This window comes from Pseudoliparis swirei, chromosome 19, assembly GCF_029220125.1.
Source record: "Pseudoliparis swirei isolate HS2019 ecotype Mariana Trench chromosome 19, NWPU_hadal_v1, whole genome shotgun sequence".
Taxonomy (NCBI): Eukaryota; Metazoa; Chordata; class Actinopteri; order Perciformes; family Liparidae; genus Pseudoliparis; species Pseudoliparis swirei.
Window position 1 is genome coordinate 12,306,706 of NC_079406.1, and position 24,589 is coordinate 12,331,294.

General features: G+C 44.1%; 1 protein-coding gene across 1 annotated transcript in view; it reads left to right on the forward strand.

Moving 5' to 3' along the window:
• The first annotated feature begins 241 nt into the window (after positions 1 to 241).
• Positions 242 to 24,589, forward strand: part of gabrb2a (gamma-aminobutyric acid type A receptor subunit beta2a) — a 60,522-nt gene continuing 36,174 nt past the window's right edge. Inside the window, exons 1-3 of the mRNA XM_056438899.1 lie at positions 242 to 357; positions 479 to 579; positions 1,015 to 1,082. Coding sequence (XP_056294874.1) covers positions 284 to 357; positions 479 to 579; positions 1,015 to 1,082 — 243 coding nt within the window. The 5' untranslated portion in view covers positions 242 to 283. The remainder of the gene's footprint in view (positions 358 to 478; positions 580 to 1,014; positions 1,083 to 24,589) is intronic.

The window sequence follows — 24,589 nt, forward strand, 5'->3', positions numbered from 1 at the left end:
GCCAAGTGATGCACACAAGAATAAAACAATTCTGAAATGAACACTGCTGTCATTCATTTCTCTTCTGGCACAGATGCTTGCTTCTTCATTTCACACAACCACTTGTCCCTTTAATATTTTTCTCTGCAATGGAAACTGCTCATCCACCATCATCAGTCTCCACTCTTTGATCTTGGGCTGGCTCCACGCATGCGCCTCTCATTGGCTCCTCTGCGCTGTCTGGAGTAAGTTGGATGTGCGCTCTCCTCACTCGCATCCCGAAACCGCCTCAAAAACTGTTGCGATGGGGAGGATCAGGAAAAAACACTTTGGGATTTTTACTTTTTCTTTACTAGTGACTTTTGTCTGGGCTCAAAGGTAATCTCGTTTCCTATATGTTATGTGCCCTGTCTTGGATGTCATGTAGGATCGATACCAGCGTGCATGGCGTGTGATATTAATAAGGTGTTTTGCATTACACCACCCTTTTCTTCCACAGCGCCAAGGATCTCAAAGATCCGAGCAATATGCCTCTGGTAAAGGAAACCGTGGACAGACTGATGAAAGGATACGACATTCGGTTGAGGCCAGATTTCGGAGGTAACGAGCAAATTGAAAACGGAATGTCATGTTTCCTCGCCCTCCTGACGTGCAATACATGTTTAATGAATCGCAAAATCTCCTTTAATTTACGTAATCATCCCTTCACAGCCAAATAGGCCTTTCCAATAAGGCTATGAGAAATTATGTGCATATTTCATTTGATGGACGAGATAAGACGGGCTTTTTAGCGTGATCGATCCCGCTCATTATTGTTGGATTATCCCACTAAAAAGATTAAATTAACTGTATTTAAGCGACCTGCGTGTGAAACACAATATTTTTTTCATCGCTCCGGCGGATGATGCACACGTCTCCTGTAGGTGGAGGGGAGCAGCGAGCAACCTGAGCTCGCGTCACGAATTTGTTACATTTACATGATGAGAGAATTATTGACAAGTATGTCCTTTTATTAATGCCTCTATTCCTTCACAGGTGCGCCGGTGGCTGTGGGAATGAATATAGACATAGCCAGCATAGACATGGTCTCTGAAGTCAATATGGTAGGTGCATCTTCATGATTATTACCCCGCTTAATGTTGCCAATTGCACGGCACGGTTGGAATACCCCTGAAGTGGGCTACTTATCACGGGTGTGTGTATACGTGTGTGAGTGTGCGTGCGTGGTTGTACGTGAGAGAAGCCGGGATAATGTGAGCCAGGCGGAGACATATTGTGAATATATTTTGTACTCGGGTAAAAATAAGCGTAAAGGCTTCCGTCGCCAAACACATCATCGCCATCCTCCCCTCAGTCTCCGCATTTGCAGCTCTGGTGTGTTGCTGCATTTGAATTCAAAACACACACTCACTGGCGCACTCGGACGCACAGCCCCGGCTGCGCGCGCGGAGAGCTGCATGTGTGTGTGTGCTCCTGACTGCTTCACATTGTCAAACCTCGGTGGTGTAATTTTGTTGACACGCACTCCCCTCCTCCCCTCTCCATGCAGTTACCTACAAAATAAATACATAAAAAACAGCATCCTCTCCAAACTGGCATCATTTGGTCTTTTTAGGGGTTTTAATCCTTTTAATTCGGGCGACCAATCACATCTTCACCGTCTAAGTAAACGATCTTCCTCCTCTACTTGTCAGATGACGTAAGCAATTTGTTAATAATAAATGTACGGTCACAGCATTGGGAAAAAAATAACAACGGCTTGAGCTTTGGTGCACAAAGATGAACGTTATCTGCCACTTGGAGAGGACAGGGGGGAAAGTTCAGCATCCCATGCAAGAGCACCAACTATTGATCCGTGTAACAGACAGACAGACCGAAACCCACAGGAAACTGACGGCAATTTGAACTATACTTCAACGTAGCTCTGCTGCATTAAATACACTCTATTTCTAGTTTAGAACACCTGGTTTTTGCTTTTGGGATTTTGGAATGCATTGAGATAAATATGAAGGGCAGTCGTTGAAGAGAATTGCGAGTGTAAGAAAATATCATTTACAAAGCAGCCTCTCCATTGAGCAACACTAGAGATACTGTATTATATAAGAGCATGACAAACAAGTTTACCAGTTGGAATTGAAAGAGATGTGTTCTCTATTATTAAGTGAGCCATTTTAAAGTTTGATTTGGCAGCCTGTCAAATTTGTGTGGCCATTTTAGACGGCACTGACTGAGTTTTTAGCACATAAATACAGCAGCGTGAGTGAGTTTGCCTCGGATGAGGAAAAGCACTGAATATGGTCAGAGCTTCTCCTTTGATGGAAATGATTTATTTTGGTGGAGGATGCAGCCAGAACGGAAGTGCCTTGGGGTTCCAGGGAGATTTGAAATAGAAACCCCTCACTCTCTCCCTCTCCCCCTCTCCCTCTCCCTCCTCCATCCGTCCCCTCCCACCACTTTGACTGGATCCCTGACTGTGACTCTGGGCTCAGCAGCCATGTAATCCACCTCTGCCTTGCTCCAAAGGGTTATCTTACTTAAGAACTAGGGCATCTATGCGAGCATTCATCTGTAAAAAAAACACAGCTTCATACATCCGCGTGAGTGTGTAGCAAAGCACAAAACTGTGCTCAAACAGTGAATGTCGACTGACGTCATGTAACTCCCTGTGGCTATGAGAGGGTGTTCATCTCGCTCATTTCTCAGGAAGGCTCCCCCTGCCAGATCTGCACAGGTGTCCCTCTGACACTACTGACAAATTCAGACAAAAAATTAAAATGCAAAACATCCAAGACCTCAGCGGTCTTGTGTTCTACACGTTGTCACCTTGTGAAAAATCCTTTCTGCGACTTACATAACAGGATTCTCCTCCTCCTCCTCCTCCTCCTTTCTTCCCACCCAGCTCTCTTACAATAGAGGATAACAGCAGCTGACGAGATTGATCTCAGAGAAATCAATAATATCACCCTGCACTGTGATCAAAAGGATGGAGTTGGTGACCTGAGCTCAATGCTGGGCTGTTTTGATCTTCCTCATCAGGGGTAGCCACTTTTAAGATTAAAGTACAAAGAGGGAAAACACACGGAGAGAATGAGGATGAAACCGCTGAAGGCGGTGAAGAACAGGGTGGAAGAGAGGTGAAGGTTACTGTGATCACTTGCACATCCATGGCCTGGGGAAGGCCCAGGAAAAGTTGTGGTGGACCCTGTGTTACCACAAGAGAGCTGCAGCCAGTGCTTCATTAACCCCATATCATGGAGTATACCTTACTTTCTAAGTAAGTGGCTTTGAGGTTGGAAAAACATCTTATTCCACACTGCCTGACTCAATCTCATATTGATTCTTTAGCAGTGGGTTCCAGGTCATTATTGAAGCTGTAGAACATTCAATCAACAAATGGGTATTCTAGATCTTCTGTGCATCCTTTTAAATACATTTCCCTCAAATTTAACTTGACATATGTGTTATCTTAAGTGTTGGGATGCCATAATCATTTGAAATTATTCATAATATTTGACTGCATAGTGGGAGTTTGTGATGACTGGTACAGAAGTGCTTCAGCAAAGATTGAGGAAATAAAGCCGCGATTGTATCTAAAGGCTGCAAGTAATCTATTCATTTTTCCCTTTTTCAATCGTTCCGTTTCACAAATGTCAGCAAAAATGGAGAAATGTCAATTATAAGTTCATAAAGCCCATGTTTTCAAGTGTCTTCTCCAATCAGCTGTCCAGAACCCTCAATCTTTCTGTTTATCAGAAAGAAACAGAAAACCAGTAAAAAAAAAATTCTAACATGAGCAGCTGTAGCTGTAGATTTATTTTCTTTAGAATGACCTCAACCTAGAATTAAAAAGAAGAATGAATTGCTGAGTCAGTTTCATATGTAGTAAATCCATTGTGGAAACTTGAAGAAAAATACACATAAATAAGAACGTTCTTCAGGCAGAGCAAGGAGAAAAGTTGGAACATTGTTGAACTTGTTTTTAACTGCATTGTTTCTCAAGATAACTTAACCCTTTGTATGTGATGATAACACCATGGCGGCTACACTGAGTTCTGCCTCTACAATATATGAGCCTGAAGCAAAATGGAGTCATTTGCTGTCAATAATGAAAGAATATGATTGGGTTTGAAAATCAGTGTTTGTGAGCAGGTTTGGGTTGTAGTCAGCTGCTCACTCTAATTAAAGATAGAAATGCCTCTGGTGCAGAATGAACTCTGCATTTCAGTCGGGGCTGATTGAAGCCATTGTGGCATTTTCTTTCTTCCGAAGCTGACATGAAGAGCAGGATGGTTCTTGGGATGGTGTTTGAGTGCTCGATGGGATTTGTTCGTTCTTTGTGCACATGTAAGAGGCTGGTTCACACGTGTATGTGCCAGAGTGGAGTTCCTTGTGATCCTCAACGATGACCTGTTGAGGCTCAAAGGTCAGCTGTGTTGTTGGGCAATACAAATGTGCAGGTCAGCCAGCTCTGTGGTAGCAGGCTTGCCTGCATGACATTACAATTGTGCTATTTTGAGAGGGAAGTGTCCTCCGAGTCCGAGGTGTGACCACACATCCTTGCTGGGTGGGCTGTGCTGACTCACTGGGCTTTGTGCAAAATATGTCCCAGATATGATATCATGGCCGAGACCTTCCACCTCCCTGTTTATCTCTGTCTGTCTGTCTCTTCAGTGCTGGCATCCCGCTCCATCACTCATCTCTCTCACTTAGCAGCTGGAAATCATATTTGCATAATGCTGTTTGTTTTTGCTGAAAATCACAGATCCAGGAACCGAACCCTGGTTACGGTGCATTGGAAAGTGTTCTGCACACAGCCAGTGCAGCTGATTAAATCAAAGTTGAGTCTGTGGTCTCGGCAATGCATCAGGGGTGCATAACAGCGCGTTCAGCATGCCATCCATATGTTGAGTACAGCCACACTATGCACTTCAAGGTTGGAACATTGGAGGTAAATAAGTATTTTTCACTCTTCGTCTTTTCTTCATCCCATTTGTTAATTGCATGTAAAAAATACCTCAGGTTGATGGTTGTTAAGAGGCACTGCCTGAACTATAGTAGTGTTCTCTGAATGTTAATTAGCTGGCTGTGAATTAAAAGATTTAAACAAACCAGCTGTGGAGGCTTCTGGTATGGAGGAATTAGTGGGGCGTGAGCGTTCCTTTTATTACGATCATTATCCTGACAAGCGCTCGTTTCTTTACACGAGTAAGGGGATCCGTCCGTCAGATAACGGCGAGCCGATGACCAGAGGGAACGCGACACAGGCCTTGACGCTACGCTTAATCCGTGTGAAGGATGCAGCTTCTTGTGTCTGTGAATTAGTAACCATTTTGATCTTGTTTGTCCAAACTGATCCTGTTCCATTTTATTTTCAGCTTGTGGAAAATAAGCTTGTGTTATTTTTACTCAGTGTTGCCATGACAACGCAGCCTCTTTTTTTTGTTGGGTGGATCCAGGGAAGCCAAGGAAAAGCATGTAAGGCCTCTTTTTCTAGGGACTTTTTCCAGGTTGTTCTGGTTTTGCAGATGCAGGATTTTTTTTTTTTTTGCATTTTGTTTGATATTTTGCCTTTTTAATATTTGCCGAATAAACAGTAATTTCCATTAGTATCAATGTTTGTAGCCTCTTAAATAGAGCAGCAACTAACGACTATTTGAATGATTGAATTGTTGATTTTTAATCAGTTCTGAAAACAGTTCAAAATGCTTATCAATGTTTACCAGAGCCACACAACAGTCACCATAAACAGAAATATATTATGTTCACATATATATAAAACAGAAAAGCAATTTATTGACATTGTTGCATGATAGAATACATAATCAATTACTTGATTATCATAACTACATCTGAAATATTATGACATCTTTATTATTTGTCACCTCTTCTCTCTGGCTCTTCCGAGGCTGCTGTAATTGTTTTTTATCAATACTACGACCCTGCACATTCTTTTATAGATATATTCCCAGATTGTCTCTCCGTGTTTGTCTTGCCTGCTCTGTTTGCTCTGCTGAGCTTTCCAAACAGCTTAAGAATGCAGGTTGTCCAGAACAATGTCATTAGTTGGTTATGCTGAGTCGACACACACAGTAACATATTAATATGGTCAGCAGCATAATTACAGCAAGAACAACACTTTTTTTTGCGATCAAATGTTTTTATTTAGCATAATCACACAGGATGGCGGAACACCAACACGTGGTGCCCTTTCAAATTACAAACAATATGCTGAGACCAAAGGAGTCTCTCAGAACCATAAAGCAGAGAGGAAAGAGGGGGGGGGGGGACATAAATATACACACAACACAAGAGACAGACAGACAGACAAATAACATTGATAGGGACCAGACACATGTTCAAATAGAAGTAAGGGGCGATAGCACACATCTACAGCATATTTTTCAAAGAGTCAGCAATGTCGACCCAAGTGTCCAAAGTCTTTTCTGATGCTCCATTGATGCGAGCTGTAGAGATCTCCATATATACGACATCCAAGAAGGAAAGCATCCATGTTCGAACAGACAAGTCATGAGGTGGTTTCCAACGGGTTGCAATCATTCTCTTAGCAGCTGTAAGTCCAACAAATGCAACACGCATTTGGATTTTAGAGAGCTGAAAGTCTGAATCAAAAACATTTAGAATCAAAACACTGAGAGTGACAGGCACAGTAACATTAATCAAGACAGATAACTTGGATGCAATATTGTTCCAAAACTGACAAACAGGGGAGCAATCCCAGAACATGTGAAGATATGTTCCTTGAGTGTTTAGTGGGCAGAAAGTGCATAAAGGACTGGTAATTATTTTCATGTGATGCATTTTCACAGGGGTGAGATACGTCCTATGAATGAAATTGTAGTGAATTTGCTGATGGTCTGGATTGCGTGATACTTCTGAGATATTAGACCATACATCATGCCAGTCAAAATCAGTGACCAAGTCTGGGCAATCACGTTCCCAGACAGCAAGAACAACACTTAATCCTGCAGCTGTTCTCTGTTTAATGTTTAGTCCACAGAGACTGGGTTCATGTGAAGATGTCAGAGGAGACCATGAGCTGAAGATACGATGACTGCAATATATCTGAAAGTAAAACCTGGTACATAGATTGTATCAATGTTCATTGTAAAATGTGCAACACTAATGCATGTTTTGAACATTAGTGTTGTATTTTAAAATGTGTACTTTTGTGAAATCAAAATGTACTTTCTCTGTTTAGTAAATCGTGGCTTTCCGAAATGCACTTCATCAAAATTAATCTATTCAACTTAAAATAATAATGTATAATGTATAATAATGTATTTTCAGGCAGTTGCTGGTTTGTCATTTTCTTTAACTATCAAAAGTTACCCTCACAGAGTCCCACTGCTCCCTGGTATAACCCTCAGACCCGCAAACTAAAGCAAACGTCACGAAAGCTTGAAAGCATATGGCGTTCAACTAATATGGAAGAATCCCGCTTAGTTTGGCGAGATAGTCTTAAAACCTATAAGAAGGCCCTCCGTAATGCCAGAGCAGCCTATTACTCATCAGTAATAGAGAAAAATAAGAACAACCCCAGGTTTCTCTTCAGCACTGTAGCCAGGCTGACAGAGAGTCACAGCTCTGTGGAGCCGAGTATTCCTATAGACCTCAGTGGTAATGACTTTATCAGAATCAGAATCAGAATCAGAAACAGTTTTATTGCCAGGAATGTTTACACAAACGAGGAATTTTTTTTGGTGGAAGGTGCAACATTTGGACATGACAAACAAACAACAATCAACACGACAGAAAGACAACAAGTAATGTGAAAGTGTTTGGGTGTGTGCTTCAAGTGGTGTGTTTTAGTTAAAAGTGTATGTTACGCGTGGCGTGTGTTTAAGTTAGTGCATGCAAATAAAGTGGCATGTGTGTGGAGGAGGCCTCAAGTTAAAGTGCATGTTAAAGTGACGTGTGTGGAGGAGGGAAGAAGAAGGAGGAGGGAGGAGGTGGGAGGAAGAGGAGGAGGAGGAAGAGGAAGGAGGCGGGAAGAAGGAGGAGAGGAAGGTGGAAGAAGAGGTGGTAGTCCTGGGGTGACAGTCAGTCAGTCCGGGTTCCATTGATGAGCCCGACTGCCGACGGAAAAACTTTTGGTGTGGCGGGTGGTCTTTGTCATGATAGACGCAGCCTCCTCCCGAGGAGGGACTCGAACAGGAGTGACCAGGGTGGGAGGGTCAGCGACAATCTTTCTGGCCCGCTTCAGTGACCTGGAAGTGAACAGGACCTGGAGGAAGGCAGATTGCAGCCGATAACCCTCTCGGCCGGCGGATGATGCTCTGCAGCCTGCACTTGTCTTTGGCTGTGGCTGCAGGGTGCCAGGCGGTGATGGAGGAGCAGATGATGGACTCAACGATGGCCGTGTAGAATTGTACCATCATCTTCCCTGGCAGGTTGAATTTCCTCAGCTGCCTCAGGAAGAACATCCTCTGCTGGGCCTTCTTGGTGATGGAGCCGATGTTCAGCTCCCACTTGAGGTCCTGGGTGATGATGGAGCCCAGGAAGCGGACGGACTCCACAGCGTCGGACGGGGAGTCACACAGGATGAGAGGGCGGGTGGGGCTGCATTCCTCCTGAAATCCACAACCATCTCCACTGTCTTTAGGCGTTGAGCTCCAGGTTGTTCTGGCTGCACCAGGTCACCAGGTGGTCAGTCTCCCACCTGTGGCGGTCTCGTCCCCACCAGAGATGAGCCCAATGAGGGTGGTGTCATCCGCGAACTTTAGGAGCTTGACGGACTGGTGACTGGAGGTGCAGCTGTTGGTGTATAGGGAGAACAGCAGAGGGGAAAGAACACAGCCTTGGGGGGAACCTGTGCTGGTGGTCCGGGAGCCTGAGACGTGTTTCCCCAGCCTCACGTGCTGCTTCCTGTCGGTCAGGAAGTCTGTGATCCACCTGCAGGTGGAGTCGGGCACGTGCAGCTGGGAGAGCTTGTCCTGCAGCAGGGACGGGATGATTGTATTGAAAGCAGAGCTGAAGTCCACAAACAGGATCCTGGCGTAGGTTCCTGGGGAGTCCAGATGCTGGAGGATGTAGTGAAGGGCCATGTTGACTGCATCGTCTACAGACCTGTTGGCTCTGTAGGCGAACTGCAGGGGTCCAGGAGTGGGTCGGTGATGGTCTTGAGGTGTGACAGGACCAAGCGTTCAAGGACTTCATGACCACAGAGGTCAGGCGACGGGCCTGTAGTCATTGAGTCCTGTGATCTTGGGTTTTGGGGACGGGATGATGGTGGAGGCCTTGAAGCAGGCTGGAACGTGGCATGTCTCCAGGGAGGTGTTGAAGATGTCGGTGAACACGGAGACAGCTGGTCAGCACAGTGCTTCAGGGTGGAGGGAGACGGAGTCCGGGCCCGCTGCTTTGCGGGGTTCTGCTTTTCGAACTGCCTGTTGACTGCTCACTCCTGGATGGCGTGGGTTGTCGCTGAGTTGCTGGAGGGTGCTCCAGAGGTGTGAGCCCCTGATGGGCTAGGGGAGGGTGGGCTGATGGTCTGTGGCTTGTTCATGGGGCTGTGGGGATTGTCTCAGGACTGCTCCATTGTCTTTCAAAGCGGCAGTAGAACTCATTGAGCTCGTCTGCCAGAAGCACATTGTTCATGGAGTGGGGTGATTTGGGCTTGTAGTTGGTGATCTGCCTGAGCCCTCTCCAGACAGAAGCAGAGTCGTTTGCTGAGAGCTGCTGTTGCAGTTTCTCAGAGTACAGTCGTATAGCATCTCTCACCGCCTTGCTAAACCTGTATTTTGACTCTGTGTACAGGTCCTTGTCCCCACTCCTGAATGCCTGGTCCTTCTGCAGTCTTAGCTTCCTGAGCTCCGCTGTGAACCAGGGTTTGTCGTTGTTATAACTCACCCTGGAGCTGGATGGAATACAGCTGTCCTCACAGAAGCTGATGTAGGAAGTTACAGCCTCTGTGTACTCATCCAGGCTGTTGGTAGCAGTCCTGAAGACATCCCAGTCAGTACAGTCCAAGCACGCCCGTAGATCCTCCAGAGCCTCACTGGTCCACTTCTTGAACTTCCTCACCACAGGTTTGCAGAGCTTTAGTCTCTGCCTGTATGAGGGAATCAGATGAACCATGACGTGGTCAGAGTTTCCCAGTGCAGCTCGAGGGACGGCGTGATAGGCCCTGCTGATTGTTGTGTAGCAGTGGTCCAGAATGCTCTTCTCTCTGGTAGGGCATTTAATTAACTGTCTATATTTAGGAGTTCGTGGCTGAGGTTTCCTTTGTTAAAATCCCGGAGTACAATAACTAAAGAGTCCGGGAAGGTCCGCTCCACACACCGTATCTGTTCAGCGAGGGACTGCTGTGCCTCGTGCACGTTCCCTGCGGCATGTAAACTCCGGCCAGGATGAATGAAGCGAACTCACGTGGGGAGTAGAAGGGTTTGCAGTGAATGATAAAAGATTCCAGGTCCGGCGAACAGTGCTGTAGAATCACCGTTACGTCGTTGCACCAGCCGTTGTTGAGGTAAAAGCAGATTCCTCCACCCTTTGTTTTTCCGGAGAGCTCCGTGACCCGGTCCGCTCGGAACAGCTGGAAGCCAGCGAGCTGGAGCGCAGAATCTGGTATCGATCCACTTAGCCATGATTCCGTAAAGCACAGGACAGAGGATGAGGAGAAGTCTCTGTCTCTCCCCACCAGCAGCTGGAGTTCGTCCAGTTTGTTGCACAGTGAGCGGACGTTGGAGAGAAATATGCCCGGCAGCGCTGTACGAGATCCCCATTTCCATAGCCGTACAAGCGCCCCTGAGCGTTTCCCTCTCCGACGGCGTCTCACCGCGTGGGCGAAGGTGAGCACACCTTTTACAAAAATGTCCAGTAACTCCACAGAAGTTAAAAACGTTGGAAATAAATCCGCTGGAGTTGTTCCCCTGATGTTCATGAGCTCTTCTCTGGTGAAAGAGCTCCGGGAATCACAGCAGAAAACAGTATTTAAGACGAAAACAACAAAAAACATCGCGCACCAACGCACCGAGGCGGCCGTCCGCGGTGCCATCAGTATCATATGAACTTCTTTAATGAAAAGATTTTAACTATTAGGGACAAGATTAATAATCTCTTGCCCTTAACCAGTGCCAATCTGTCCTCAAGTGGAATGGCCTTGGAAACCGCTGTATGCCCTGGTGTATATTTGGAGGGCTTTTCTCCCATCAACCGTGACCAATTATCTTCAACGGTTTCTAATTCGAACACGTCTACCTGTCTCTTGAACCCCATCCCGACGAGGCTGCCTAAAGACGTTTTGCCTTTAATTGGCAGCTCTCTATTAGATATTATCAGTGTGTCTCTGCTAACAGGCCACGTACCACACTCCTTCAAAGTGGCTGTTATTAAACCTCTCCTGAAGAAGCCCACTCTGGATCCAGAGGTGTTGGCTAAGTACAGACCGATCTCTAACCTCCCTTTCCTCTCCAAGATCCTTGAGAAAGTGGTCGCAAATCAGTTGTGCGACTTTCTACATCATAATAGTTTATTTGAGAAATTTCAATCAGGATTTAGAAAACACCACAGCACCGAGACGGCACTGGTGAAAATTACAAATGACCTCTTAATGGCAGCAGATAAAGGACTCCTCTCTGTACTGGTCTTGTTAGACCTTAGTGCTGCATTCGACACCATTGGCCATGACATCCTATTACAGAGACTGGAGCAGTCGATTGGCATTTCAGGCACGGCACTAATTTGGTTTAAATCCTATTTATCAGATCGATCTCAGTTTGTATTTGTAAACGATGACGCCTCGATAACCACCAACGTTAATCACGGAGTTCCACAAGGTTCTGTGCTTGGACCAATTTTATTTACCTTATACATGCTTCCTTTGGGCAATATTATCAGGAAACATTCCATAAACTTTCATTGTTATGCAGATGATACTCAACTATATCTATCGATAAAACCAGAGGAGAGCAACCAACTCGGTAAAATTCAAGCATGTCTTAAAGACATAAAAACATGGATGACCTGCAACTTCCTGATGTTAAACTCAGACAAAACCGAAGTAATTTTAATCGGCCCTGAGCACCTCAGAGATCAATTATCTGGTGATGTGGTTTCTGTAGACGGCATTGCCCTGGCATCCAACACCACTGTAAAGAATCTTGGCGTTATCTTTGATCGGGACTTGTCCTTTAACTCCCACGTAAAGCAAATCTCAAGGACTGCATTCTTTCATCTACGTAATATTTCAAAAATCAGGCACATCTTGTCTCAAAAAGATTCAGAAAAATTGGTTCACGCGTTCGTTACTTCGAGACTGGATTACTGCAACTCCTTATTATCAGGCTGCTCTAATAAGTCTCTTAGGTCCCTCCAGTTGATCCAGAATGCTGCAGCTCGTGTTCTCACTGAAACTAAGAAAAGAGATCACATCACTCCTGCACTAGCTGCTCTGCACTGGCTACCCATAAAATCAAGAATCACTTTTAAAATTCTTCTCTTAACCTACAAAGCCTTGATTGGTGATGCACCATCATATAACCCTTGTGTTGCCTTAGGGTCATTTTGACCCGAATCAATATTACACCCTCCCCCCGCCTTTGGGTCATTTTGACCCGATTCAATGTTTCACCCTCCTGTTACCTTTATATTTACTAACATATTTTACCCTTTGGGTTCAATTTGACGTCAGCAATTAAAACCTCCAGAAAATTATTAGAATTAATATTTTTTCCAAGTTTAAGTGTGAGGCACTTTATGTTTGTTTGTTGACTACCGAAAGAACACCGACATTAAACATTGAATGGGGTCAAATTAATCCTAAGGCGGGGAGTGTAATATTGATTCGGTCAAATGACCCTAAGGCAACAACAAGGGTTAAGGAGTACCATATTGCCCACTAGAGCTCGCTCACTAAATGCGGGACTACTTGTAGTTCCTAGAGTCTTAAAAAGTAGAATGGGAGCCAGAGCCTTTAGTTATCAAGCTCCTCTTCTATGGAACCAGCTTCCATCTTCAGTCCAGGAGGCAGACACAGTCACCTCATTTAAGAGTCGACTTAAGACGTTCCTCTTTGACAGAGCTTATAGTTAGGGCTGAATCAGGTTCACCTGGTCCAGCCCCTTGATATGCTGCTATAGGCTTATAGCTGCCGGGGGACGTTTTAGGATGCACTGAGTACCTATCTCCTCTTTTTTTTCTCTCCTTAAGGATGAATTTTCATCTCTCAATCACACGTTACTAACTCTGCTTTCTCCCCGGAGTCCTTTTGACTTCACGTCTCATGGGGTCATCGGTCCCTATGAGACGACATATATCCTATCTGCCTGATGGATCATCGAGGTCTGGGTCGTGGAATTCCTGCTCCTGACTACACCACAGTCCTGTTGAGACTCCGCCCACTGTTGAGACTCCACCCACTCCTCCTCTCTACCGCCATCTGCCTGATGGATTGTGGAGGTCTCCATCGTGGAATATGCCTACTATGAACTATTCATACACTCTGTCACATTCATTGAATGTATTTAAACTCTAAATCTGTCCTTCTGTACACATTACATCTATTGCACCTGTCCATCCTGGAGAGGGATCCTCCTCTGTTGCTCTCCTGAAGGTTTCTTCCCTTTTTTTCCCCCTGAAGGGTTATTTGGGAGTTTTTCCTGGTCCGATGCGAAGTTTTGGGGCAGGGATGTCTATGTGTACAGATTGTAAAGCACTCCGAGACAAATTTGTAATTTGTGAAATTGGGCTTTACAAATAAACTGAATTGAATTGAATTGAATTGAAATTGGTCGTAACAGTTTTTCATAATGGGAATAAAAAAGCTGCATGTCTTAAAACAGGGAGTAAAATAGCCAGCTCCATTAAAAGCCTTTAATGTGCTGGTGACTCTTAATGATGCTGTCAGGCACTTTCTCCACTGTAGCTAAAGCAGCTGAAAAATGGCCCATTGGAAGGAATTATAAAGGCGACCATGTTGTCACTTCCCTTAGGATGTGTATGGCGGGGAACTCATTCAGAATCCGCTTACTCCCTCCTTGACTCCTAATATGTAATGTGAAGCCCAAACTTAACTGGACACAGAGAGCACAACAAATGAGTAAACTCAGCTTGACCAGTTGACGCTTGGATATGGAAGGCAAACAGACAAGAGGCTGAGATGTCTGCAGACGAGCTTGTTATTGCCCAAACGTCGAATCGTCTCCTCGTAGCTGTGCACAGTAGACATTGTCATTATCAGCAGATTCTTCTCTGTTCTGCTGGAGCTCTCTGCAGCAGGACAGAGCAGATGAAAGCGATACGCAATATGGTGGACGTCTGTCTGGTCCCGTGAATCTGCAGAGAAGACAGAAAGAAGCACACAGACCACAGTCAGACCATCAGTTCATGGGTAGATTATGTTTTTCAACCCTTTTGTTTGTTGAAATTGGATTTAATTTCATCCACACACTACAATGTAGTATTAGTAAAAAATAAAAGTCATAATAATAATGAAAATAATTGCAAAATCAAAATGTATTCCCATTAATTATGTTTTCCATTCTTTTAACGGTATAACCCTAATATGAAGACCAGAAATGACCATGAAGGGTTGTTCTTACTCCATATATAATACTTCATTCATACATCTCCTAATGTATATAATATATGCAGGTGTATATAGATAATTTCTTTAGCAGCTGTTAAAAAATAACGTGAATTAGGAGTTTTGTAATAGTAGTTTTATACAACTTTGTTTAGGCCTTCGGGGTCTCAAACATAAGAAACATCATGATATAATGTAACGTTTACATTTTGATGTATGGGCCATACACAGACAAATATGTATTCATTTATAAAAATGTGCATTATATCATGACGTTTCTTATGTTTGAGACCCCGAAGGTCTAAACAAAGTTGTTTAAAACTACTATTACATAACTCCTAATTCAGGTTATGTGTTATTTAGTGCTATAGTAGTACTGTTAATACCAATCACAGATAAATGGCATGTAAAAATATGTTTGATTCAACCATGTTTTATAGCTGGAGACCCCAAACAGTCGGACATATGTTAAATGTTCAATGTTTACAGCTAAGTATCGAACTGATAAAACAATGTTAGATCTGTTTTGTTTTGCTTTTAAAGAGGGTGGGTGAAGACAGAGTGTGCACATTCTGTTTTTCTTCAGGTACAGACAAATCTGAATGTACTACAAGTACAACTAATGAGATTGATTATTGGTGGACACATCTTTTCATAGACAACAACAAACCGAAAGGACGACGTATAAGTGAAACTGGCATGACGGTTTCATTACAGGGAGAAAGTGAGCGAATTGAAGCCTTTTTTAACTCTATAAATGTGCAAACCCAGCGTTATGTGTTGTGTTGTAATGGAGGTCTTGTAACAACTGCAGCCCGCCGGATTCATCAGGGAAACACAAATGTACTCCTTGTCTCTCTGTCAGATTCTTAATGGGAGTTTCTGAGCCCAGAGACATATCTGTAGTGAGGCACTGTCACTTTGCAACTAGCTTTGAGTTTTTCTAAGTTTCTGCACTTTTCTGCTGCTTTTTATGGATCCGTGAGCTGTGAAATGTCTTTTGAAGAGGCTCATAACACAAATGTTTTGTGTATTACTAGAAATTATTGCTGTTGCAGGAGAGAAAACACTTATTGAAATAAGACTCCTCAATTTACAGGCCTTCTATCTTAATCTTTTATTATGTGTTAAAATATGCTTTGGTTTGGTCTTCACTCTTATGTTTAGACTCAGGGCTCTGTGGGGAGTTTTTCTTATTGTTGAGTGACATGAATATTATATGTGGATATTTCGCCATTCGCCGTTTTAAAATAAGAAACACAAAAAATAAACATGTTTTTTCCTTGTTTTCCTAAAAACAACATGATTTCCCTGCTTTGTGTTTCACCAGAATAGTACAACCCTTTCACCTGTCACAGAACACAATATACTCCCTTGCAGTATAGTACTTCATGTTGCAGAAATGTCTTTGAACAATAACTGTGCAAAGAGTGGGGAGGCAGCTGTATTTTGTCATGTGATGTCCGAGCGAAGGTCAACGGCAACATCTGTGAGTGGTCGTGATTATACTGCCATTTTACAACGCAGCGTGCAGGCCCAGGTGTTCTCTGTGCTGGAGCGGTGCCTCTCTATACCTTTAAACCTCGCACACGTACACAACGGGGCACTGCACACACTAATGAACACACAGGAAAATAAGAAATAAGAGCAGTTCTGTTATTGTGCATGTTGGCTCACTGTCACGCCGTCATGACTTGCCGGGACACCTGAATAGAACGGAGCCACCGTTGATGTTATTAGTAGCACCTTTGCTTTTCTAACGGTGACACGTCACAATGTCTGCCGTAAAGACGGCACATGGCTATGTCCAGAATCACTCATTATCTCCGCCAGGAGGATGAGGTCATCCATGCTATGTGTGCGTGAGTGTGCACCGCTGTGTCTGTCCAAGGCTAATCTCGCATTATGCCGCAGCAAAATGTGGAATATTTTGAGTGGCCAGTTATGGCTGCGTGACTCACATTTTCTCAAAACAGCTTTTATTGCCTGTTTCATGCCGCAATTGACTGCCTACTGACTCCTCACTCACTGATCTTGATTGGCAAGTGCATCGCCGACCCCCAGGCACTGCTCAGCCTGTTTATTGTTTAGGACAGCTGAAGGAACTACAAGTTTACACGTTGCTGAGTACAATGCTGCCACTGCTTGGTGAGTTTGATGTTTTTGTGTGCCATGATTGGGTGACGTGTGTTATTTTTTTTAATAATTTTTTATTTTTCGTTTTTGGATAGTATCTTAATTTATAAAGTATACATCAGCACAGGTGTAGTATTCAATATATACCATCCAGTCTTTCAAATTAAATAACATTGAACATTTTTGGGAGAGTGTACATACAAACAGAGAAATACATCGGACAAGGGGGAGACTAGGGAGGGAGAGGGATAGAGGTCGGAGAGGTTTCCTAAACTAGAGCAGCGTTGCAGGGTCATTCATTTATTATCTCCACAGGATCTGTCCGTATTGGATTTGCATATCTCACCCACTTGTCCCAGAGTTGAATAAACATACTTCTCTGAAGGCGGAGGGAGAAGGTGATCCTTTCCATAGCATAGATGTCATTTACTATGTCTATCCACTCCTGAATCATGGGGGGCTCAGGAAGCAGCCAGCGTCTGGTGAGTGCTTTTTTACAAGCGGTTATTAAAATGCCAAACATGTATTTATCTTGTCGCCCTGTTTGAAAATCTAATTTTCCTAAGAATAAAGTTGCAAATTCCAGGGGCAAGTCAGTGTTAAGTATGACTTTCAATATTTGATGAAAATCTGCCCAGAAAGGCCTTATGACAGGGCACTCCCAAAATATGTGCCAGTGATTTGCTTCTTGAGCCCCACACTGTCTCCAACATGTGGCATCCCCTCCCGCGAAGCGTGCCTTCTGCTTCGGTGTAATAAAGAAACGAATGTGTGTTATACGGCGGCTTTGAGTCGATTGCCACTTGTTTTATGAGTTTGAGTGAAGTGTGGATGGCAACGCCTTACAGCCCATTTGTGTCTAGACTGGGGGTTAACCAGTTGTGGGTTGTATTCATTAAATCACACAAGCGAGCAATGGGCATTGCAGACACATCTGGCAGAGAGCTGTACTCCACTGTAGGCAGATCTCTAGTTATGAATGTCAATTGTATTGATTATGTTGAAAAAAGTACTGTCTGGCTTTCGGCTAATAATCCTACAATTGTAACGTAATTCAGAATTGTCAGCCTGGAAGAGCTTATACAATACTACGAGTCTGTTATAGTTCTCTCCTTTAGGGAGACGTTTATTGACTGATCAAAAGCAAAGTACAAACCACGGGGAGCTCTCCTCAACATGCAAGTCGAGGCCCGAAAACCACACCTTCCTTAGCACATCAAGATTCCATCTTTTATACCCAGATCTCGTCACAGGTGCATATTCCATCCCTCGTACCCCCGGGTGGGGGCTGTCTGTTGGCCGTGTGCCCCTCTTGGTATGTGTAAATATTGATAACAAGTGTGAATGTTGAATACTGTCAGGCGTGTAGCTGCCCTTGAGCTGCAGACACAATATCTCTGTCTCCTCACAGGCAAAGTGCCGTCTCTTCTGATGCTTTGCCGGAACCTAGACATTACGGTCCCTTCAATAAATCAGATTAATATTAACAATCCCCATTTTTACATAATTCATTATGTAACTCAATTTAATATAAATCTAGAAGAACTGGCTCGATCAGTGACAGGGTGGAGATCTGAACATTATAAGTAGAAATAAGTGTTGTGTGATATCCAAAAACTTGAAAGATGTCATAAGAAGCTAAGCTGAACCCTCTTATATCCAGGATCTTTATATTCCTCGTACTAGAGAACCGTTGTCTCCAGGTATTTGTAACCCTCTCCTTTCTACTGGATATTCCTCTGAGCACATAATATGCTAATACAAAAACAGTATGAAAAAAACTCCCTATCAGGACAGTCTCCCGCCTCTTTAAGTGTGTGCTTGTGTGCACTATATGGGATATGATCAAACCTTCGCAAGTTATATGTACAGGAAGGGAGCGTCCAATTCGGTTTCTTCCTTGGATCCGTCGCCGTTGATACTTATCTGCTCACCATCGTCCCCATCCTCTCCCTTAGTTCTCGTCACTCAGTGTGACCTCTGTCCCAGTCCACGCCGGTTACTTTAAGGAATGTGAGGTTTCTTGCTGACGTCCCCCCCCTCGTTACTTCTCTTATCGTTATTGTGTCTGAGCCTCCTGGTCCTCTCTGCAGTCTCCTCTCTACCGGTTAAGACTGGAGCAGCACAAGGCCGCTGGGTCTATCTATGTCTGGGGTTGTTGACCCTTGTCTGAGGGAGAGAGCTGTGTGTGCCCTCTGAATCATCTTTTAGATGTAATTTACACCTAATATAACACAATGTAAAAATTTAATACACCCTATTGTTGTGGAAGCACACAATTTGAACCATTTTAACCAGCACATTCCCCCCTTGGGAGACAGAAGTCTCTCACCAGACAGAACATGTTGTTGCTCCTGTGACTCTTCTGGTTCATGTACTTTGCGTACAGCAGGAACCACTCATGCATCAGGTTCCTAGCACCTGGTGGATGAATGCATGAGCTGCTGCAGGTCTTCTTTGGGGTTGGGTCCTTTGGGGTGTTATTGCTTATATCTTGTTATCGATTATTATCACAACACATAAGAAAACAGAAATGCCCTTTTATAAGGGTTACACTCTACTAATGTCACTTAAGGCAACTCGACTAGTCAATGGCAGAATATGCTGTTTTTCTCAGGTGGTTAGACCTGATAAGAAATGCAAGCCACAACAATATTAGGTTATAAAACACATTTATCAGAATCGCAGGGTTCTCTAGAGACACCCTGATGAACCGACATCATCGCAGGTCAATTTGACCTTTGGCCGGATAATGGCTGTTACCTCCTATTGCTAGGGACCACGTCTTCTTCTTGGGGTTCCATGAGACGGGCATTGTTCTTTCAGCTGGGCTCTCCATATTGTTCTCTCCTTTCTGTGAGTGTGAAGGTCATCCCCCTCTCCAGCTCCCTCAGCCTTCTGCTGGTGTTCTGGTGTGGATTGGCCACGCCTTGCTTCTCCTCTCCTCTGTGGCCGGCAGGGCTTTGCCGTGATGGTCTCCTCTCCTCTGGCCTTCCTTCAGGTGCTTCTGCCTCGGTGCAGTGTGTGATGTGGTTCCGGTGTGGTTTCTCTCCCCTGCAGTGGGTGTGGTCAGTCCCATCAGGTGGGGTCCAGTCTGACGTGGCTCATCCCGCTTCCTCGGATGGACCTCCTCCTCCTGTGGGTCTGGTCCCATGTGCCTCTCCTCCGTGGCTCCTTCCACCTGTTGAAACAGTGCTTCCTGCATACCTGCCGCTCCCTGGAAATAGCTTCGTATTTCTTTGGCTAACAGATCCCATGTGGGACCTTTATGAGGTCTCTTCTGGTAGCGTATCGGGCTGAGGGTTCGGGAGGGTTCGGGGCTGTTATCTGGAATAAAGGGGCAACAACTTTGGCCAAAGCTGGAGCAGAGTCCTCCATCTTGCTAACAACATATCGAGTGCCATCTTGTTCTAATAAGTCATTAGCTGTCCTTACATTCCTGTCGGTCATGTCAAGTTTGTTGAAATGCACATAGTTGAGACAGTCCACATTCTGATTCTAAACCTACTGCTATCTGATCTATTGGTCTGTCCTCGTCTGGCCCTCCTCTGCGTATTCTGGCGTCAACATAGATTGTCGAGCCAGCTTCTAGGTCAAAAACAACCTTTTCTTTCTGTCCTTTTATCTTCCTGGGAAAACAAACAGTGGCACCTGGTGGTGCAGCTAATGGCAAGTCTCACACAGTGAACAGTGAGAGTTGATGTCGTATGCGACAACTTTCTGTGTTGCAGTCTTAACTCTCGCTCCTGCGCCTAGGCAGAAATGTGTGGAAGTGACCTCACATCTGTTAGTCAGAATTACCCTGATCAGGCAACTATTCAGCGGCTGGTTGTGATTCTTCGGCCGGCTGATCTGCAAATGTACATTGTGTTATACGGTGCTCCTCTCTTGGTGAAGCCTCTCACCTGGAGGGCGCTGTGAAGTCCTTGCAATGACTTCAAAACACCCTGTCCACCTGGGCTCAGTCCACTTCCTCTTGTGAACCTCGAGTCTTACCCAGTCACCTGGTTCCACTGATGACTCATCAGCTGGCTCCTAGTGGGCTTCAGCAACCTACTTGGAGAAAAACTTAGATCTGGTCAGTTATTTTTTCCCAGAATATTCTCTGAAATATGTCAAGTCTAGGACTGTCTCCTAACTCTCTGTAGACCCCGCATGGGTCTTCATGTCAATAACTCATGGGAGAGAAATGTTCTCCCTCCTTTGAGGATAATTTAGCCATCATTGTCTCAATTGCTTCAATTGTTGATTAGCTCTCGCGACTATCACCTGTGATTGGGCAATAGACTGCTCCGTGTGAATGTGCTCTCTAGAAATATTTCTCAACTTCTTGTAGGTGCTTGTTTCTAAATGTGGTAAGTGTTTGGTTGCAAAGCTGTGCCAGCCAGACATGATCACTCCTCGAACGCCACATCTCAGTACCAGCCACAACTGTCTCTGCATCTTCTATCCCTCCTTTTTCTGAAACAACCTTTGATTCAGAAAACTCAAGGTGGATGCATGTTGCAGTCAACTTCTTTCTTGTTAAGGGGGATCAGGTGCTGAGGCTTAATATATGTAAGGAAATGTAAATGTAGAGCACAGAAAACATTTAAAAATTCAAGTTCAGAATTTTTTTTTTTTTTTAAATAATGTACAAAATAATTTTTAACAAAAATTCTAAAATCCAATTATTCTACACTGTGTCTATACGTGGGTGCGGTGCGGTTGGGATAAATTTCAAATTAGCAAATGTACAGTGTACACAATTATACAACGTAGTCTCAAATATGGGAAAAGACTGTTACTTTTATGCAAATCTTTTTTTTTTTTTTCAATCTTTCGTAAACAAGATGGCAGAAACTGTTACTTTGGTTAAACAGCAATCACAGACAATCAAAACAGTCAAGCATCAAGACTTGTTACAGCCTGCAGCTGTCAAAAATGGGAAAAGGACGTTATTATTACACAAAACATTTAACAATATACTGTAGAATGGGAGAATATTTGTTTCTTTAAACAAAACTGCCAATTTAGCACGTCGCATAAATAGGTGTCAGTTTCTTAACAGCTCATGAGAAATCGATTACTCGTACGTCCAACGGACGACTGTAATAATAACCACTATTTTTCCAAAAAACAGTAAACCCAAAACTATCCTTTGAAACCGACTAAAATAAAAACCTTAGTTTTGAAACGGTGATGAGAAATCAATTACTCGTAAGCCTAACGGCATTTACTGTAATAATAACCACTGTCTTTTCCCAAAAAACAGTAAACCCAACACTATTCTCTAAAACTGTCAGTCAAAAAAACAAAAAGATAAACAAATAAAAACTCAGTACTGAAACAGTGATGAGAAATCAATTACTCGTACGCCTAATGGCATTACTGTAATAATAACCACTATTGTTTATCAAAAATCAATAGTAAACCCAACACTATATCTTCAACACTGGCAATAGTACTCAAAGAAAAATATCTCTTAAATCCAAATTGTCAAAATGTGTTGGTGAAAACAGCAGCAGCATGTAATTGGTGTGTCGGATGTAATTTACAACAACAACCACGTAATGGCGTCTTCTACTATGCTAACGTGTCTCACCCCCACTGACCTCGTGTCTTCTCACAAAGGAACAAGAAAAAATTTAGTTTGACCTGGCCCTTGGTTAATCCGACTCGCACTTTTTTACCCCATGTACAGTATTGAAACAAAAAATTAGCACGTTGATCTGATCATAATAAGTCGGCCTAATTATTAAAGAACGGGTTGCAAATTTATTTATTGGCCCCAAATCAAGGCCCATTTTCAAGGTTTAGGAAATTAATTAATTAATGTATTCCTCGTCCTCTCCAGTACACTTGCCTATAACAGCCATTCTATGGTTTAAAAAATATATATCTACAGTCTGTTCCATCCTGAAGGGATGCTGGTGACGATTAAATTGGAATCGTACGCGGTTTTAACTCTATCTCTACGGGAGCTATCGGAATCAGTCACACATCAGTTCACCCTTCAGTCTTAAAAGTGTCTGGAAATATGTTAAGCATGTTGTCAGTGTCCCCATGATCAGTGTTCTCTCTACTATGTGTGGCTAAGCATGTGTCTAAGCATGTGTCTCTAATGCTAACTGGACCTCCGATGTGTGTGCAGTTCTGTACATGTTCTCAAATGTGGAGTAATGCAAGTGTTTATTTTGTGTGTGCACCCAGTCCGTAGCCTCAACCTCTGCTTCCACCATTGTTCTTCTCTGTGCCTCCACTCTGGACCAACACTGTGATGTGGAGCTGCGGTGTCAACGACTGCATACAATCTGCAACTCTGGTGTTCATTCACCAGCCGCTGCTCCTCCTTGGTTCTCTGCATAGATCTCCCAGCCTCCACAGTTGGGTTTTCACGAACCTCTCGTGTTGCAGGCAGTCCCCCAGGATCTCAGATCTCATCTTGTATCAAGGTGCAGTTAAGGGCACAATGTCTTTGGTCCCCTGGTGGCGAGTAGGGATGCAGGACTCTGAACCAAAGTCTCCACTGCTGGCTGGTGTCATGCAGAGGTGTGATGTCATCATCATCTACTCTGTCCCACCGGACCCTTTGCTTCCTTCTCAGTGTCTCTTTAGTCTCCAGTTGAATCATTGGGTGACAAGTGGGCGTGGCACATTTTCTGTTCAGTGGATACAGTTCGCTGTCAGCTGTTGGATCTGGGCACGCCTAATGTTATGTCTCTGGTCCGGGCCTGGTGCCGTGGATCACTGTTGCCTTGTGGCTGTGGCTATGTGTTGGGTGCTTGTTATGGCGTGGTTAGACATTATGGGAGTACTGAAGCGGTCCTGACAGACTGCTAACCCTTTGGCGGATAAGGACAACATTTTGCCCAATGTCCAGCCTGGCCGCAGTTGAAACAGTTATGTCTACCTCCTCTAAAGCCCCAGTTATTACCCCTCTTAGTCCTCATCCCTCTTCCTCTTTTAGTGCTGTTCTCCCAATGATGTGAGGCCCCATTTATGGGCTGTTGACCCGCCTGTTGCGGATAATATGGTTGTGGGAATTGGGCTTGAGGTGGTGCTAACGCGGCTTGCTGTGGCTGTCGATAGACCAGTGCTTATGGATTTGGAGGAGGGGCAGGATACGGACTATACGGGACTTAAGGTCCAGGTGGTTGTGCTGCTGTCTGCTGCACCGAGGTTTGTGACATTTGCTTCTGCTTTGGTCAGGTTCATTTTTTTCCCCGGCTCTGTTTATTTTGTATCTATATGGCGTCTGACCTGATCTTCCCAGTTATAGAAGTTCATGTCCATTAGTCCTACTGTCCCTTTCAGCTCAGTCTTTATGGTCACAGTCACATATGATTCAATTGACATCCGGAATAACAGTTCAGTCATGCTATCCTCAAGAAAATCTTCCCCTAGTTTGTTGTTCCACAACTCTCTGATTCTACCTAAATAGGCTGCTCCTCCCTCACAATCCAGTGGTGGCATCGTCATTAGCTTAGTTGTCTCCATATCTTAACTGCTTAGGGAGGTGCCTTGTGGCTGAACAAAAACTGCAGTTATGATTGAAAAGGGTCAAATCATTAAGAGAGAGTAAGGAAAAAATGATAATAAAAATATATCTTTTAACTAACAATTCATATCCCTAAAAAAATGTTGTAAAAATAAAAATAAACATATGGTCGTGCACTCTCCCAATTAATAATGATCGTCAACCGATGTCTTCAGTCCCTGTTCTGGCTCTCTGTCCTGTAACGGTGGTGCGCACAGCGACAGCGCGCACGGCGGAGAGCTCAAGTTTGGGTGGAGGCGGGGCTGCTCTCTGACTTGTGAGTGCGGCGCGCGCAGCGAAGTGGGTAGGGGAGGGGCCGCTCTCCGTCCTGTGAAGGCAGCGCTTTTGTGGGGGCGCGCAGCAGTGTGCAGCTGAGCACTTTTTCAGTTTTTAGTCGGAGCATTCATCTTCAT